Source organism: Salvelinus alpinus, chromosome 30 (assembly GCF_045679555.1).
Source record: "Salvelinus alpinus chromosome 30, SLU_Salpinus.1, whole genome shotgun sequence".
In the NCBI taxonomy this organism is placed as follows: domain Eukaryota; kingdom Metazoa; phylum Chordata; class Actinopteri; order Salmoniformes; family Salmonidae; genus Salvelinus; species Salvelinus alpinus.
The window spans coordinates 33875176-33894350 of NC_092115.1; the positions used below are offsets into that span (position 1 = coordinate 33875176).

The 19175-nt window shown below is 42.5% G+C and overlaps 1 protein-coding gene across 7 annotated transcripts in view; it reads left to right on the forward strand.

Moving 5' to 3' along the window:
• Positions 1–19175, forward strand: part of obscnb (obscurin, cytoskeletal calmodulin and titin-interacting RhoGEF b) — a 93463-nt gene that overhangs the window by 25630 nt on the left and 48658 nt on the right. For all 7 annotated transcript variants that reach the window (XM_071375929.1, XM_071375930.1, XM_071375931.1 and 4 more), the window contains exons 22-39: positions 370–639; positions 2801–3070; positions 3182–3294; positions 3436–3589; positions 6384–6545; positions 6737–6841; positions 7684–7950; positions 8210–8479; positions 8660–8926; positions 9028–9294; positions 9412–9678; positions 9791–10060; positions 10283–10552; positions 10748–11014; positions 15447–15713; positions 15877–16143; positions 16688–16954; positions 18855–19121. In XM_071375929.1, coding sequence (XP_071232030.1) covers positions 370–639; positions 2801–3070; positions 3182–3294; positions 3436–3589; positions 6384–6545; positions 6737–6841; positions 7684–7950; positions 8210–8479; positions 8660–8926; positions 9028–9294; positions 9412–9678; positions 9791–10060; positions 10283–10552; positions 10748–11014; positions 15447–15713; positions 15877–16143; positions 16688–16954; positions 18855–19121 — 4287 coding nt within the window. The remainder of the gene's footprint in view (positions 1–369; positions 640–2800; positions 3071–3181; positions 3295–3435; positions 3590–6383; positions 6546–6736; positions 6842–7683; positions 7951–8209; positions 8480–8659; positions 8927–9027; positions 9295–9411; positions 9679–9790; positions 10061–10282; positions 10553–10747; positions 11015–15446; positions 15714–15876; positions 16144–16687; positions 16955–18854; positions 19122–19175) is intronic.

The window sequence follows — 19175 nt, forward strand, 5'->3', positions numbered from 1 at the left end:
ACAAAACCAGAAGTAAAAGATGCAAAAGCTAAACTTAAGAACGAGAAGCATAGAAACAGAACAGATGTACTGCTTCTTGGACTTGCTTTCAATGAGAATGACATCTATAATGCACATTTCTATGTGAATTTGGTCAGGTTGCCCAAAAAGTTACATATTGCAGCTTTAACACTTACGATATAAAAAATATGCACATTTCCCATGGATATGCTTCTGTTCTGTAAAATCCTCTGATTATCTTCATTGATTGATATACAATTACAGCCATTGTTTACAAAAATGTAGAAGCCTTCTAAGCAACTTTGCTTAGAAGGGCTACAGTTTTCAGAAAGGAGTTGTAATATCTGTGTTTTCTTTGTGCCCTGACAGTGGAGCCGGTGATGTTCAAGAAGAAGCTGGAGAATGTGATGGTGGTGGAGGAACAGAAGGAGGTGAAGCTGGAGGTAGAGCTGAGTAAACCCTCTAAAGAGGTCAGGTGGATGAAGAACAGCGTGGTGCTACAGCCTGGAGGCAACATGGAGATCAGGGTGGACGGAGCCAAGCAGACCCTGGTCTTTAAGAGTGTGACTACGGCCGATCGTGGCTACTACTCCTGTGAGACCCTGGACGACAAGACCCAGGCCAAACTCACAGTGGATGGTAAGTAAGAATGGTGTCCTATTTACAGCTGCGGTAGTTTTATGGTTATGTAGAGTACCTACAGAAACTATTCACACCCCTTGACTTTTTCCACATTTTGTTGTGTTACAGCCTGCATTTTAAATGTATTAGATTTTGGTCACTGGCCTACACACAATACCCTATAATGTAAAAAATATATATATATATTTTGACAAATTAATAAAAAATGAGTCAATAAGTATTCAACCCCTTTGTTATGGTAAGCATAAATAAGTTCAGGAGTAAAAATGTGCTTAAAAAGTTACATAAGTTGCATGGACTCACTATGTGTGCAATAAAAGTGTTTAAAACCTCTTTGGGATAGGGGGCAGTATTTTCACGTCCGGATGAAAAGCGTGCCCAAAGTAAACTGCCTGCTACTCAGGTCCAGAAGCTAGGATATGCATGTAATTGGTAGATTTGGATAGAAAACACTCTAAATTTCTAAAACTGTTAAAATAATGTCTGTGAGTATAACAGAACTTATTTGGCAGGCGAAACCCCGAGGACAAACCATCCAGGAATTACATTTTTTGAGTTCACTGTGTTTCCTATTGGTTTTCTATGGGAAACTAGATTTATGAGGCGCCTGGTTGCAGTTCCTATGGCTTCCAGCAGAACGTCTAGCCTTAACAGGTTTGATTTTTGAATGACTACATCATCTCTGTAGCTCACACATACAGTACAGTACAGTTACCTGTATGGTCCCTCAGTCAAACAGTGAATTTCAAACACAGATTCAACCACAAAGACCAGGGAGGTTTTACAATCCTTCATAAAGGGCAACTATTGGTAGATGTGTAAAACAAAAAAAGCAGACATTGAATATATCCATTTGAGCATGGTAAAGTTATTATTTATGCTTTGGATGGTGTATCAATACACCCAGTCACTACAAAGATACAGCCGTCCTTCCTAACTCAGTTACCGGAGAGGAAGGAAACCACTCAGGGATTTCACCATTAGGCCAGTAACTGTGACAGAAAAAACTGAGGATGGATCAACATTGTAGTTACTCCACAATGCTAACCTAATTGACAGAGTAAAAAGAAGGAAGCCTGTACAGAATAAAAATATTCAAAGAAATGCATCAAGGCACTATAGTAATAATGCAAAACATGTGGCAAAGCAATACACTTTTTGACCTGAATACAAAGTGTTATGTTTGGGGAAAATCCAACTGGGTACCACTCTCCATATTTTCAAGCATAGTGGTGGCTGCATCATGTGCTTGTAATCGTTAAGGACTAGGGAGTTTTTCAGGATAAAAAATAAACAGAATTGAGCCAACCACAGCAAAATCCTAGAAAACCTGGTTGAGTCTGATTTCCACCAGACACTGGGAGATGATTTCACCTTTCAGCAGGACACAAGGCCTAAACTGGAGTTGCTTACCAAGAAGACAGTGAATGTTCCTGAGTGGCCGAGTTAACGTTTCGACTTAAATCTGCTTGAAAATCTATGGCAAGACCTGAAAATGGTTGTCTACGACCAATTTGACTGAGCTTGAAGAATTTTGACAAGAATAATGGCCAAATGTTGCACAATCCAGGTGTGGTAACCAGAGTGTGAATTACACCATGACATTGGTGGGGGGGCGGAAAATTCGGGACATCTGAAATGGGTCTGAAACTGTCTCTGTGAAAAAACTGGATGTTCACCCTAACACACACTGCCAATTTACTAGGCTAGGCTACAATGTATGTGTATTACCATAAACTTCAAATAGGCCTACCAGTATCCAGTGACGTAGTGTAAAAAAATAACAATAATAGGTGAGTAAACTCTGATTACCGGTCGCGGTGAAAAAAGTCACTCTCCCTATGCCTTCAACAATTAAATCCCTTTTAATCCCACAACAAAATTTGGAAAAAGTCAAGGTTTGTGAATACTTTGATGGCACTGTACATGTATACAGTAATTAGCCCCTATTGAGTATAGTAAGTCACAGACAGTATTCTCTAATATTACATGCAGTTTGATAGAACATTTGATCCCCACCCAGATACTCAGACTATTTATATCTACAATTTCAGTGCCAAGAAGAGATGTACAGGACACTTACTGATGATGCTGTGTAACCTATCATTTTATGCATATTCCAACACACCTAAACATTCCCTCTGTCTGTATTTCACAGTGAAAAAGATTGAGGTGGTGAACGGCCTGCTGCCGGAGGTCAAGGCCCATGAGAAGGAGACAGTGACCCTAGAGGTGGAGCTCAGCCAGGCTGACGTGGAGGGCTCCTGGACCAGGGACAGCGTCAAGCTCAAGGCAGGGTCCAACTGCCGCATCACGGCCCTGGGAAAGAAGCACGCCCTCACACTATCCCAAATCAAGATGGAGGATGCAGGAACAATTGCCTTCCAAGCAGAGGGGGTCAAAACTTCTGCCAAACTCATTGTTACAGGTAGGTTATATCCATTTTCGACGATCAGTAAACTATTCATCGAGTTGAGTGCTAATTGAGGTGGCAGCTGTTATTTGAAGGTTGTGCTTATTGGTGTTGGGGGTTTCATAGAACCTGTGGCTATGATCTCTAAACCCATGGAGGATGTCAAAGCCCCAGAGAAGGAGAAGGCAACGCTTGAGTGTGAGGTGTCCAGAACTAATGCTGAGGTCAAGTGGTTCAAGGTGAGAAAACATATTCCAGTAAGTCATGGATCTGTAGTCATGAAAAGTGAGAAAGTGTTCAAAGTCAGCAATTTTATTTGCATAATTGCATAATTGTGTATACAATTAAATCATTTTTACTAAAAGACCACTGTTTCTTAGGGTGACATGGAACTGAAACCAGGAAAGAACTTTCGCATCCTCTCCCAGGGGCGCACACGCAGCCTGCTAATCCACAAATGTTCACAAGAGGATGAGGGCACATACGTCTGCCAAACGTCTGATGACAACACATCAGCTAAACTCACTGTTCATGGTATGAGTCCCCATATGTTATTCATATGGTACAATACACTGTATATTATGCAGTCCAATGATACTGATTGTGTAATGAAATCAAATCATTTTATAGGCTTGTCAATGATAGTTGTACAGTACTTTGTTGTACAGGTAGTTAAAAATAGTGCGTGTCACACTTTGAAATCACCGACCTTCTTCTTACCAGATACGGTGGGGTCCGATCTTATTGTCAGACTTGATAAAGATGAGCAAAATTGACTGTATAAAATAAATAATTCAAATATTAAGCTATATTGTATGCTCCAAAAAAAATGAAAATATATTTATTTATACGAATACAATTGCTCAGAGAAATTGATTTTGTTTAACAAGTGATAAAAAAAAAATGTCAAAAAGGTGGGGGTCAAAATTATTGACACCCCTTTTTAACGGCACAGAAGCTTTTTCAAAATTGTTTTATGAGAACACATTGACAGGGATCTTAGAAACGTTCCTCCATACAGAATCCTTCCAAAAAAAAGGATATCAAGAATCTGGAAGGATTCTGTACGTAGGAATGGTCTACGATCCCTTACAATTGAGAAATAATGTGACTAAACTGAATACAAAAGAAGAACAAACTATACTATAAAACAAAGACAATTGATATAAAGAATGATAGTAAAAACAATTGGGACAAAAAGGCAAACTCCGCTCTATCATTCATTGAATCAGATGGCTCATTCACCACAAAACCCACTGATATTACAAACTACTTTAATGATTTTTCTATTGGCAAGTTTAGCAAACTTAGGCGTGGCATGCCAGCAACAAAGGTTGACACTACACATCCAAGTATAACTGACCAAATTATGAGTACTGTAAAGTGAGTGTGGAAGAGGTGAAAAAATATTGTCTATCAACAATGACAATCCACCGGGGGCTGACAACGTGGATGGAAAATTACTGAGGATAATAGGGTATGATATTGCCACTCCTATTTGCCATATCTTCAATCAAAGACTGATAGAAAGTGTGTGCCCTCAGTCCTGGAGGGAAGCAAAAGTCATTCCGCTACCCAAGAATAGTAAAGCCCTCTTTACTGGCTTAAATAGCCAACCAATCAGCCTGTTACCAACCCTTAGTAAGCTTTTGGAAAAGTTTTGACCAGATAAAATGCTATTTTACAGTAAACAGATTGATAACAGACTTTCAGCATGCTTATAGGGAAGGATGTTCAGCAAGCATAGCATTTACACAAATGACTGATGATTGGCAGAGAGAAATTGATGATAAAACGATTGTGGGAGCTGTTTTGTTAGACTTAAGTGCAGATTTTGACATTATCGATCATAGCCTGCTGCTGGAAAAACGAATGTGCTATATTGTGGATAAAGAGTTATCTGTCAGATAGTGTTCTTTAATGGAAGCCTCTCCAACATAATCCAGGTAGAATCAGGAATTCCCCAGGGCAGCTGTCTAGGCCCCTTACTTTTTTCAATCTTTACTAATGACATGCCACTGGCTTTGAGTAAAGCCAGTGTGTCTAAGGAATGCGGATGACTCAACACTAAACACGTCAGCTACTACAGCGACTGAAATTGAGCAAGTTGAGGTGTCTAAATTGCTTGGAGTAACCCTGGATTGTAAACTGTCATGGTCAAAACATGTTGATACAACAGTAGCTAAGATGGGGAGAAGTCTGTCCATAATAAAGCACTACTCTGCCTTCTTAACAACACTATCAACAAGGCAGGTCCTACAAGCCATAGTTTTGTCGCACCTGCCACAGAGGGACCTCGGAAAATTACAATTGGCTCAGAACAGGGCATCACTGCTGGCCCTTAAATGTACACGGAGATCTAACATTTAATAATATGCATGTCAATCTCTCATGGCTCAAAGTGGAGGAGAGATTGACTTCGTCACTACTTGTTTTTGTAAGAAGTGTTGACAAGCTGAATGCACCGAGCTGTCTGTTTAAACTACTACCACACAGCTCGGACACCCATGCATACCCCCCAAGACATGTCACCAAAGGTCTCGTCACAATACTCAAGTCCAGAACAGACTATGGGAGGCACACAGTACTACATAACGCAATGACTACACGGAACTCTATTCCACATCAGGTAACTGATGCAAGCAGTCAAATCAGATTAAAAAAACAGATAAAAATACACCTTATGGAACAGCGAAGACTGTGAAGAGACACACACAGGTACAGACACACGCATACGCACACACACGCTAGCACACTCACTCTACACACACGTACAGTATATTGTAATATTGGTGTATGGTGGTATTATACATTTTGTATTGTAGATATGTAGTGGTGAAATAATGTTATATGATGTACTGTTTAATCTTTTGTTTTATGTGTGATATAAGTGCCTTAATGTGTTTGGACCCCAGGGGGATCCATAATAAATACAAATACAATGGGTTATTCAACTCATAAAAAGGCTCAGTGCTGTTATCCTTGCAAGGTGAGGTATTGAAAACACGTGTCAATAATTTTGACCCCTTTTTTTTTGCGAAAAAAAAATATTACTTGTTAAACAAAATCTCTTTGTCTGAGCAATTGTATTAGTTTAAAATAACGTACTTTCCCAATTTTTTCAGCCTACAATATAGCACATTATATTAATTATTTATTTTATACAGTCATTTTTGCTAATCTTTATCAAGGGTGTGAATCATTTCAGACCCCACTATACATAGCTAACAATCAATGTAAAAGAACGGCCATATTCCATTCAGCATTAGATGTGTTGAAGACTTTCTAATGTCTCTTTTTATTGTCTCTTGTGCTTCTCGCTCCACAGCCCGAGACATTCAAATAGTGAAGAAGCTTGAGGACGTGGAGGTGATGGAGAAGGAGAGCGCTTCGTTCTTCTGTGAGATCTCTCACGATGAAGTGGACTGCCAGTGGTTCAAAGGCGACACCAAACTCAAAGTCGGTGACAACATCAAGATGAGACAAGAGGGTGAGGAGAATACACACATTTGCCATACTTTCCAAACACATGTTTAGATGTCCATTTTTGTGATAAACACTCATACATTTTAGTAATACACCGTTTTTGAATAATTATCATTGATCAATTAGGACAAATTTACTATTTCAGTGTTTTAACATTCAGTACTGTTCTTATAAGTTGCCTTCTTTCAATTAAAGGTAAAATCTATGTGCTGCTGTTTAAGTCGGTGACCCCAGAAGACTTTGCTGAGATTAAATTCACAGCTGAAAAGGCCTCTTCAACAGCCAAACTGACAGTGAAAGGTAAAGTCTATTTCCAGCATGCTTTCCCTATAGCATGGTATTTACGGCATGATATGCTTAGCAGCATAGGATATAATAACATATTCAGGTCAGCACATCACAATATACTGTACATAACAAATTCAAAGAATTCACTAGCACTCATTAAACATGGCAATGGTGAATGCAGTTCTCTATCCATAACTCAAATCTGAAAAATGTTATGTCAACTGATCCAGTTAGTCAATTGCTCAGCCAGTCAGACTGTCCTCTGTGTCTTCAGAGTTATTTTCCTGAGATTTATTTTGGTTCAGCAGTCAAACGTCTGTGGGGATGATACTGCATTGGCCTCTTTTAGACCGGAATATTGGTGTTTTGTATCCCTGGCCAGAGGGCTACACCCTTAACAATTTGTAGAGGTTTCTCTGGGAATCCATGGTGCTGTCTTTCTTTGACGTATGGCTGCTATACATCCTCTGGGAACCTGAACCACAGAACCTAGATCCTAGGGTGACCTAACTACCCTCGGGAACTTTCTCTCGTGTTGTTTATGGTGATCCCTCTGTACCAGGCCAGGAATGAGAAGGTCATGCAGTGGCTATCTGAGCCCCTCAGGATGTTGGATTTGATGGAAGACAGCACATGATAAATCACTGTTCCTTGGGAGAGCCTGTGGATGTGAATTGCACAGGGAGATGTGGAGTTGTTTTCTTTGGCGTACTGACCCCTGTTGAGTACTTTCTGTTCCCTGTCTTAGTTTAGTGCTACTTACTGCTTTGATGTATGATAGTGTTTCGATATGTTTCTGTGGTACTGCTAAGTATGGCTTCCTTGTATTGATACGGTTGTTTTTGTTACTGTAGAGCTCCCTGTCCAGTTTGTGAAGAAGCTCAGGGATAAGTTAGCCTTGTATACACACCGTGGGTTCTTGGAATGCCAAGTGTCCCGGGCCAGCGCCAAGGTCAAGTGGTACAAGAACAAGAAGGAGATCAAGCCCAGCAAGAAGCATGAGATCAGCAGCGAGGGTATATACCGCAAACTCACCATAAACGACGTGGGCTCGGATGATGAGGATACTTACACCTGTGACGCCATCGATGACAAGACATCCTGTAAACTTCTTGTGGAAGGTAACAGGAGGAAATCCAGGACATTGTCTATTGTAAACATGTAAGAATTTTCTTTGAAGTGTATTTTTATAAAGTATGATGTGGCTTTATAAAAATATACTTCCGAATCTCTTTTAGCACATATCAATACTTCAGGACACAGGACTACCAGTCAATGAGTGAATGGAAATAGCACTCTTAACAGATCCCTAAAGAGTGTAATTAAGAGTGATTTTACCTCAAGTATGACCTAAACCCTCTGTATCTGTGGTCCCTCTAGAGCAGGCCATCAGCATCGTACGGGAGCTAAGTGCCGTGGAAGTGACCGAGCCCTTTGCCGCCTTCTTCGAGGTGGAGATCAACATCAACTCAGTCAAGCCCCCCAAGTGGACCCTGAATGGTGTGGCCGTGCAGGAGAGCGTTGACGTGGAGATGGATAAGGAGGGCTCCATGCACCGCCTCACCTTTAAGAAGACCAAGGCGTCCATGACAGGACCTGTCCAGTTCATGGCTGGCAAGAGCAAGTCTGTGGCCCAGCTTACTGTCCAAGGTCAGAGGCTTCTCCATACACAGAACATGGAACCAAATGGTTATGTCAGACTACCATGTTCTCAGTGGGTATAGCTGGTTGAAATTACATTATCATAAACAGATTAAAGTGGGTTAGGAGCATGCTGTATGACTTGCCTATGATCAGAGCTGTTTGTTCTTCTTATTCTCTCAACTACAGAGCGCCCTCTTGAGGTGGTAGAGCCCATTAAAGATATGACAGTCAAGGAGAAGGGCTCAGCCACTCTGAGCTGCAAGTTCTCCGCCGCACCCAAAGAGGTGAGCTGGTTCAAAGGGCAAACCCTCCTGGATGCTTCCGACAAGTACAACCTGAAACAGGACGCTGTGAGGGCTCAGCTGACCATCCAGAAGCTGACTGGGGAAGACACTGGGGAGTACCGCTGTCTGTCGTGTGCTGCCGAGACCAAAGCCACTCTCACTGTAGAGGGTACGTTTTGTATCAGATTTCGGTGTTGATTTGACTTCAATGCTGATTGCTTTGCTGAGCGTTGATGGTTCAAATTAGATGTGTGCTGTGTGTTATTGCAGTTCGGAAAGTGGAGATCACCAAACACTTGGTGGACACAGAGGTGGATGAGGACAGTGATGCAGTGTTCACCTGTGAGATCAACTACACTGATGAGGAGGTGCAATGGCTACTCAATGAAAAAGCACTCTTCTCCAACGAGGTCAACACCATCACACACATGGGCAAAATGCACACGCTCACACTCAAGAATCTGGCACCTGAGGATGGGGGCACCATCATCTTCAAGGTTAGGGAAATCAAGGAGGGTGTGACCCTAAAAGTCAAAGGTAAGGACTCATGAGCTAATTTGGTCCAAGTGAAAATACTGTAGTGTGGAAGTGGGACTAAAGAATATGTTAAACATCTTTGACTGGTGCTTGTGATCTCAATTTGCATTCCTCCAGAGAAGCGTGCAGTGTTCCTCAAGTCTCTGGATGATGTGGTGGGAGAGGTGAAAGGTATGATCACCCTGGCTTGTGAGGTCTCCAAGCCCAGGGTCTCCCCCACCTGGAGGAAAGATGGTACGATCCTTACCACTGGCTCTAAGTATGAGGTCCTGCACACCGGCAAGTCCCTGGGTCTGATCATCAAGGATGTTACCAAGGAAGACGCAGGGGAGTACAGCTGCGACCTGGGAACTGAGCTTTCCAAGTCAAAGGTCACTGTGAGAGGTGTGTATGACAAAGCTGCATACCTTGCAAACAAATTACTATAGTGTGCTGAAGCAGCAATTGTGTCATCGTGTCTTTGAAACAAAAACTCCTCTCTCCACCCTTTATGTAGACCTGAGCATAGGTATCACCAAGCAGTTGAAGTCCGTGGAGGCGATGGAGGGAGAGACATGTAGCTTTCAGTGTATTCTGTCACGGGAAAGCACTGACGAGTGTTCCTGGACCTTCAATGGCCAGACCGTGGCTAACGGAGGACGCTTCCAGGTCTCCAGTACAGGTCGCAAGTACATGCTGGTTATCAAGGATGTGACACCAGCCGATGCTGGTGAGGTGGTCTTCAACATCAAGAACCTGAACTCCAAGACTACCTTAGCTGTTGAAGGTCAGACATCTTTATCAGTTGAGGTTCTAACGTCAATCTGCATGGGTTTTAGCGTTCATGGTTTTGAGACTTTGGTCAACTGATCCCTGAGGTTATCGCAAAGTTGGGTATGTAGACCATTGAGATAAAATATATCACATTTCTGAGTTTGTTTGTTGCATGTAATTGAAAGGAAATTGAGCCATCCTCAGAATTAAAACAAATAATTGATATTTGTTCCAGGCAAAGCTCAATCTGTATCACGGGAGCTGCAGAGCATTAGAGTATTCTCAGGGGAGGATGCTGTGTTCACCTGTGAGGTCACACAGACCAGGGCCACTGTCCAGTGGGCCAAAGATGGGAAGGACATCAGGAAGAGTGAGAAGTATGAGATCAGTAAAGAGGAGAGGGTCATGAAGTTGACCGTCCACAGTGTCACTGTTCAGGACTCTGGGGAATATAGTTGTGAGGTTATCGGAGGTGCCACTACCAAGGCCAAGCTGGAGATCAAAGGTAAGTCTGACAAGTTCCCTTCACAGACACCGTCAATTGTTTAACGGTTGTTGATTACTGGATATTCATGTATCATTAACCATGAACTACCACTTTTAAACTGTGACTGCTTTTTAATGTTAAATAACAAAAAATGTTCCCTCTCCTACCTCAATGCTCTCTGCTGTGCTCCTACCTGAATGTACCTTTCCTCAGAGCCAGTCCACAAGTTTACCAAGGAGCTTAAGGACAGCGAGGTGGAGGAGGAGGGCTCAGTGACCCTGCAGTGTGAGACAGCCCAGCCTGCCTCCAAGGCCACCTGGTCCAAGGGAGGCGTGGAGCTGAAGGCCGGGGGACGCTATGAGATGAGTCAGAAGGAGACCGTCCTCCACCTCACTATCAAACAGCTGGAGGAGAAAGACGGCGGCACTTACACCTGTGACGTGGGCACTGCGACGATGACGGCAAAGGTGACAGTCAAAGGTAAGACCTTGGTCTATATACAGTATAGATATTTTCTTTATAGTGCTTTCAATTACTATGAGATCACAAAACAATTTATAGTGAATTGATATTACTTTTGACTGAAATTGTTGTATGGTTTTGCAAATTCCTACTGTATAATAACTTTTTTTAATGTAGTAATTACAGACACTGAAAATGAAAGATTTGCTGACATGCTGACTGCAGTGCATAGCAGGGCACAGAGCTTTGAATTAATGTTGAGAATTTAGATGCTTCTTCAAAAATGTTTTGTGAGCGATTAGGTTGTCTCCGTCAACTTTTATTGATCGGTACTTGAATAATATTAGGAGTTATATGAGCAATAGTTTGTTTTTGGTATCTTGGAGCTGACATTTCAACATCTAGAAGATTGACTCTCCTGCTTCTTCTTGAACAGACAACATTCATACGTTGCAACTGTATTGACTGAGCATTATTCATGTCCCTTTGTTTTGCCTTACTATATGCTGAATGTTTTAACATTTGGGAGATCATTCCTTCCAACTGTCTAATCCCATTCTGGTTGGTGGACAGGACACACATTATGCCCAGAACAGCATGTGTCTCTTGTCTCTGCTTTCCGTCATGGTCTAAGATCTGTTTCATCCAGGTCAGACAGTGTTCATAGTGGAGCCACCCCAGGACGTTGAGTGTTTCAAGGGGGACCTGCCCTATCTGGCGCAGTGGTATCTAGACCAAATCCCTCTGCAGCCCACCCCCCTCAATGAGATCCAGGTATCTGAGGGGGGTTTCTACTCTCTCGCCGTGAGCGAGCTGACACCTATGGACTCAGGCACCGTCTATGTGGTGATTGGGGATAAGAGAGCGTACGCTTCGCTAATGGTCAAAGGTAACTCCCATGGCCGGGGCCATGGTTCGAATTATATGGAGGCTAGAGGGGGCTGGGCACTCTCATAACAATCCTGCCCCCCCCCCCCCCTTGTCCTATCTAGCAGATCTATAGCTGTGGTAGAGACGAGAGACAGAAGTGCATCACTGCATTTTCTCTCTTCTTTAGTTTCTCTGAAATTGAAATGATACTTGCTTGACTTTTAACGTTCATCTAGACTCGTCGTTGCAGTGTGCATTGTCAAATGCACAATTTATGCAATATCATAAGTGACCACGGCTGGTGTCCTCGATGCCTGTGGCACCATTCATACCATCAGATCTCAGTCAACCATTCTGTAATGATCTTTGTTTGGTCTTGTTCATCATTCTCTCATCTTTGGGTCTATCATCCTCAGAGTAAAGAGAGAAAGATTAGATTATTGAAGGATGCATACTTTATGTACAGCGGCATCCCTGATTCTTAGACTCTTAGATGTCCAGTTTATTAGCTCACCAGATTTCATCTATATTTTTTGTAGCCATCTATTTACCACCACAAACTGATGTTGGCACTAAGACCGCACTCATCGAGCTGTATAAGGCCATAAGCAAACAAGAAAATGCTCATCCAGATGCGGCGCTCCTGGTGGCCGGGGACATTATTGCCGGCAAACTTAAATCTGTTTTACTTCATTTCTACCAGCATGTCACATGCAACCAGAGGAAAAAAACTCTAGACCACCTTTACTCCACACATAGAGGCGCATACAAAGCTCTCCCTCGCCCTCCATTTGGCAAATCTGACCATAATTCTATCCTCCTGATTCCTGCTTACAAGCAAAAACTAAAGCAGGAAGTACCAGTGACTCACTCAATACGGAAATGGTCAGATGACTCGGATGCTACGCTACAGGACTGTTTTGCTAACACAAACTGGAATATGTTCCGGGATTCATCCAATGGCATTGTGGTGTATACGACCTCAGTCACCGGCTTCATCAATAAGTGCATCAACGACGTCGTCCCCACAGTGACCGTATCTACATATCCCAACCAGAAGCCATGGATTACAGGCAACATCCGTACCAAGCTAAAGGCTAGAGCTGCCGCTTTCAAGGAGCGGGACACTAATCCGGATGCGTATAAGAAATCCCGCTATGCCCTCAGATAATCCATCAAACAGGCAAAGTGTCAAAACAGGACAAATAATGAATCATACTACACCGGCTCTGACACTTGTAGGATGTGGCAGGGCTTGCAAACTATTACGGACTACAAAGGGAAACCCTGCCGCGAGCTGCCCAGTGACACAAGCCTGCCAGACGGGCTAAATGCCTTTTATGCTCGCTTCGAGGCAAGCAACACTGAAGCATGCATGAGGGCACCAGCTGTTTCAGACGACTGTGTGATCACGCTCTCCGTAGCTGATGTGTGCAAGACCTTTAAACAGGTCAACATTCACAAGGTCGCGGAGCCAGACAGATTACCAGGATGTGTACTCAGAGCATGTGCGGACCAATTGGCAAGTGCCTTCACTGACATTTTCAATCTCTTCCTCTTCCTCAATCTCTTCCTCTTCCTGTAGTACCTACATGTTTCAAGCAGACCACCATAGTCCCTGTGCCCAAGAAAGTGAAGGTAACCTGCCTAAATGACTACCGCCCCGTAGCACTCACGTCGGTAGCCATAAAGTGCTTTGAAATGCTGGCCATGGCTCACGTCAACACCATCATCCCAGAAACCCTAGACCCACTCCAATTTGCATACCGCCTCAACAGATCCACAGATGACTCAATCTCAATGGCACTCCACACTGCCCTTTCCCACCTGGTCAAAAGGAACACCTATGTGAGAATGCTGTTCATTGACTACAGCTCAGCATTCAACACCATAGTGCCCTCAAAACTCATCACTAAGCTAAGGGCCCTGAGACTAAACACCCCCCTCTGCAACTGGATCCTGGACTTCCTGATGGGCCGCCCCCATGTGGTAAGAGTTGGCAACAACACATCTGCCACACTGATCCTCAACAAGGGGGCCCCTCAGGGGTGCGTTCTTAGTCCCCTCCTGTACTCCCTGTTCACCCAAGATCGAGTGGATAAGCACAACTCCAACACCATCATTACGTTTCCTGACAACACAACGGTGGTAGGCCTGATCACCTTCATATGGAGAAGGTCAGAGACCTGGCAGTGTGGTGCCAGGAAAACAAAGGAGATGATCATGGACTACAGGAAAAGGAGGGCCGAACAGGCTCCCATTCACATCGACATGGCTGTAGTGGAGCGGGTCGAGAGTTTTAAGTTCCTTGGTGTCCTCATCGCCAACAAACTATCATGGTCCAAACACACCAAGAAAGTTGTGAAGAGGGCACGGCCATGCCTTTTCCCCCTCAGGAGACTGAAAAGATTTGGCATGGGTCCCCAGATCCTCAAAAAGTTCTCCAGCTGCACCATCAAGAGCATCCTGACCAGTTGCATCACCGCCCGGTATGGCAACTGCCGTAAGGCACTACAAAGGGTAGTGCATACAGACCAGTACATCACTGGGTCCAAGCTTCCATCCAGAACCTATATACTAGACGGTGTCAGAGGAAGGCCCATAAAATTGTCAAAGACTCCAGTCACCAAAGTCATAGACTGTTCTCTCTGCTAGCGCACTGCAAGCGGTACCGGAGCTCCATGTCTAGGTCCTAAAGGCTCCTTAACACCTTCTACCTCCAAGCCATAAGACCGCTGTACAATTAATCAAATGCCCCCCCTTTGTTTTTACACTGCTGCTACTTGCTGTTTATTATCTTATTATCACTTTACCCCTACCTACATGTACAAATTACCTCGACTAACCTGTACCCCTGCACATTGACACGGTACCGGTACTCCCTTGTATATAGTCATTGTTATTTTACTTTTTTTTTTTTTACTTTCGTTTATTTAATAAATATTTTCTTAACTCTATTTCTTGAACTGCATTTTTGGTTAAGGGCTTGTAAGTAAGCATTTCACGGTAAGGTTGTATTCGGGGCAAATAAAATTTGATTTGAAGTCATTCTGCTGTATTAGCATGTAGGCTCGGTTTTACATCCAAGGTAATGAGTATGCTTCTATTGTGTCCTGGAAAATACTGCAGGGTCATAAACTAAGAAATGAATCCTATCTGAAAACTGTTCTGAATATTGTTAATGTGTAGATGGGTGCCTCAATGCAAAGGTATGTTGCATAAGTTCTGCCAAAAGCTCAAAAAATGCCTGTGTTTGTATGTTGCTGATCCTTTGTGTATTTTGGAAGGATTTCATTTTGTTTTGTGGTTGTGTTCAGCTGTGAAGGCCATGTTTATTGCATGTACTGGTTTGATTACCATCTTCGTTTAACAAGTGGTCTGTTTCATTGACCAACCCAACCATTGGAATCATATTTAGGTTCCAAAGGACAGCATGAAACAATCTGGATCACTATCATCATCCATTACCCATTGTTCTCCACCATTTTGCTTCTGTTCCACTTCCATCACAACTGAGGATTTTAAAGAGAATGTTTTGCCTACTTGTTAATGAATTTGGGCCCGTTCGTCTTTTTTCTAGCCTTGCCTGCCAGCTTTATACAAAAGCTGAAGAACCAGCAGGCCAAGGAAGGGGAGAGTGTCACGCTCTGCTCTGTGTTATCCAAACCTGGGGCCAAGGTTCAGTGGAAGAAAGGCACTGAGCATCTCAAAGCTGGAGACAAATATGAGCTGAAACAAAAAGATGCCTCCTGCGAGCTTCAGATAAAGCATCTGAATGTTGAAGACAGTGGAGATTACTCCTGTGAGTGTGGAGACCAGAAGACCACAGCGACTATAAACGTCAATGGTATGGATACCTAGTCTTGGTCAATGTGAATGTTGGGAATTTTGTGTTTACAGGGGCTCAGTCAGTCAAAAATGATATATGTAATGTTATGTGTTGGTAGCATTATTTAGTTTTGTTATTGTAAATTCTGTATAATTGCATATTTAATCCAATGGTTTGTCAGCGTTACCTGTGACCTTCAAAAACAAGCTGGAGAGCCAGGAGGCTGAGGAGGGGGGCAGTGTTACCCTGCACTGTGAGCTCTCTAAACCTGGAGTCCCTGTAGAATGGAGGAAGGGAACACAGGTGCTGAAGTCTGGAGAAAAGTACCAGATGAAGCAGAAAGAATCTGTGAGTGAACTCCTGATCAGCAAAGTAGTACCAGAGGACAGTGGAGACTACAGCTGTGTGTGTGGAGACCAGAAGACTACATCCAGTCTCAAGATAAAGGGTAGGAGGCAGATTGGTGTCATTGAATAGCTACTGTATGTTCTGCTGAAGTTGTTCTGTACTGTCTTTTTTCACTGCCGTTATCAAGGTTCAAGTGTGAATCAGTAGATTATTTTCAAGAAGTTGGTTTGGTATAACGGATTTGATTGTGTTGAGTAGTTGTCATCATGGCATTGTTTAATTTTGTATGTTTTATGATTCAGTGTCAGCAGCAAGTTCTGCAATGCCTGAAAACCCAGTGCTTAAGCTTAGAAGTATTCCCATCCATTTTCTCTAACTGTCTCTGTGTGTTATCTGTCTCTGTTCAGTTGATCTTTGTGTCTTTGTAGTCTTCTGTGTCTTCATTGTGCTGATCATGTTGTTAGTCTTTGTTAGTGATCATTCTGTCTCTGTTTCTGTGTTTCGGTTCATTATTCAAGTAGCTGCTTTTTAAACTGTGCCATTCTCATGGTTTTAGAGGATGCACTCATGTCTGATTGCCTCGTATCATTGGTTAGGCATATTGTTTTTCAATGTATTTTATATGGTTTATTTTGAATCCCCAGCCCAACCTGTTACATTCAAACACAAACTGGAGAGCCAGGAGGCTGAGGAGGGGGGCAGTGTTACCCTGCACTGTGAGCTCTCTAAACCTGGAGTCCCTGTGGAATGGAGGAAGGGAACACAGGTGCTGAAGTCTGGAGAAAAGTACCAGCTGAAGCAGAAAGAATCTGTGAGTGAACTCCTGATCAGCAAAGTAGTACCAGAGGACAGTGGAGACTACAGCTGTATGTGTGGAGACCAGAAGACTACAGCCGGTCTCAAGATAAAGGGTAGGAGGCAGATTGGTGTCATTGAATAGCTACTGTATGTTCTGCTGAAGTTGTTCTGTACTGTCTTTTTTCACTGCCGTTATCAAGGTTCAAGTGTGAAACAGTAGATTATTTTCAAGAAGTTGGTTTGGTATAACGGATTTGATTGTGTTGAGTAGTTGTCATCATGGCTTAAGGATCGGCGTCCCGTCAACAGGACAGTTGTAAATCATGCAGCGCGTTATGTCAAGATCGCAGATTTTAGAGAAACAACAAAATGCCGGTACATATAAGTGTTTTACATCATCTGAAAGCTTAAATTATTGTTAATATAACTGCACTGTCCAAATTACAGTAGCTACTACTGCGAAAAAATGCCATGCTATTGTTTGAGGAGAGCTCCTAACAACAAAACACTTTTTTTCACCACGATAGGTTTGATACATTCACCTCTGAAGGTGAAATGTGTACTTACATTCTGAAATCTTGCTCTGATTTATCCTCCAAAGGGTCCCAGAGATAACATGAAGTGTCATTTTGTTAGATAAAATTATTTTTCATGTCATAAAAAGGTCCATATAGCATGCACGATCGATTTTGTATTTCCACTCATTCGCACTCGTTTGCAACGAAAGGAATCTGTGAAAATCTCACCCTAAACGTTGTTTCAACGAGTCAAATCACGTTCGTATGTATTCCTCAGAGATCCTAGAAGGTAACAAGACTTCACTATGTCATTAGGGGTGTAGTATATCCTATAGGACACCATATCTGGTCAGAGAGCGACGCCTTCATGGCACGCTGATGACGTGGGCGGTCATCACTTGAACGACTGTATCTTTGTCAAATAAGCACCAATCGGGTCAAACAAAGCTAGCTAAATAGCCAATGATCTGGGCTTTACGGGAGTATCCAGAAACCATGTATATGTCATAAAATGTAGCTACTAACCTTGTACGACAGCATGCCTTTTCATTTAGGACAACAATTGTAAGAATATTCAGAGTTATGAAGTGATGAAAACTGGTTGTTTTGCAAATGTTGAACTTATAATATGGCTACTAATACTTCGAAAGCTAAAATAAAATTCCAAGTATATAGATTTGACGATTTTCTTGCAGAGAAATGTAATATGAATGCGAATGTCTCCTTCATGATTTGCCCAAATGTACCTGGGGACTTCACACTAAAAGTCTTGTCGTTCACTCATACTTCAAGTTATCCATCTGAAGCGTTTCACACACACTGCTGCCATCTTGTGGACACTATCGGAATTACAACCAGAGTGATAGCTAGAACTGTGACCTTTCTCTTGCATTTCAAAGATGGTGGTAGAAAAAGACATGTTGGTTTTTTATTTGTATTTTCTTCTACCAGATCTATTGTGTTATATTCTCCTACGTTCAATTCGCATTTCCACAAACTTCAAAGTGTTTCCTTTCAAATGGTACCAAGATAATGCATATCCTTGCTTCAGGGCCTGAGCTACAGCCAGTTAGATTTGGGTATGTCATTTAGGTGAAAATTGAAAAAAAGGGGGCTATCCCTAAGAATAATTTTGTATGTTTTATGATTCAATGTCAGCAGCAACTTCTGCAATGCCTGAAAACCCAGTGCTTAAGCTTAGAAGTATTCCCATCCATTTTTCTCTAACTGTCTCTGTGTGTTATCTGTCTCTGTTCAGTTGATCTTTGTGTCTTTGTAGTCTTGTGTGTCTTCATTGTGCTGATCATGTTGTTAGTCTTTGTTAGTGATCATTCTGTCTCTGTTTCTGTGTTTCGGTTCATTATTCAAGTAGCTGCTTTTTAAACTGTGCCATTCTCATGGTTTTAGAGGATGCACTCATGTCTGATTGCCTCGTATCATTGGTTAGGCATATTGTTTTTCAATGTATTTTATATGGTTTATTTTGAATCCCCAGCCCAACCTGTTACATTCAAACACAAACTGGAGAGCCAGGAGGCTGAGGAGGGGGGCAGTGTTACCCTGCACTGTGAGCTCTCTAAACCTGGAGTCCCTGTGGAATGGAGGAAGGGAACACAGGTGCTGAAGTCTGGAGAAAAGTACCAGATGAAGCAGAAAGAATTTGTGAGTGAACTCCTGATCAGCAAAGTAGTACCAGAGGACAGTGGAGACTACAGCTGTGTGTGTGGAGACCAGAAGACTACAGCTGGTCTCAAGATTAAAGGTAGGAGGAAGACATGTAATAACTATTTATCATACTGTATATGCAAAGCTGTTG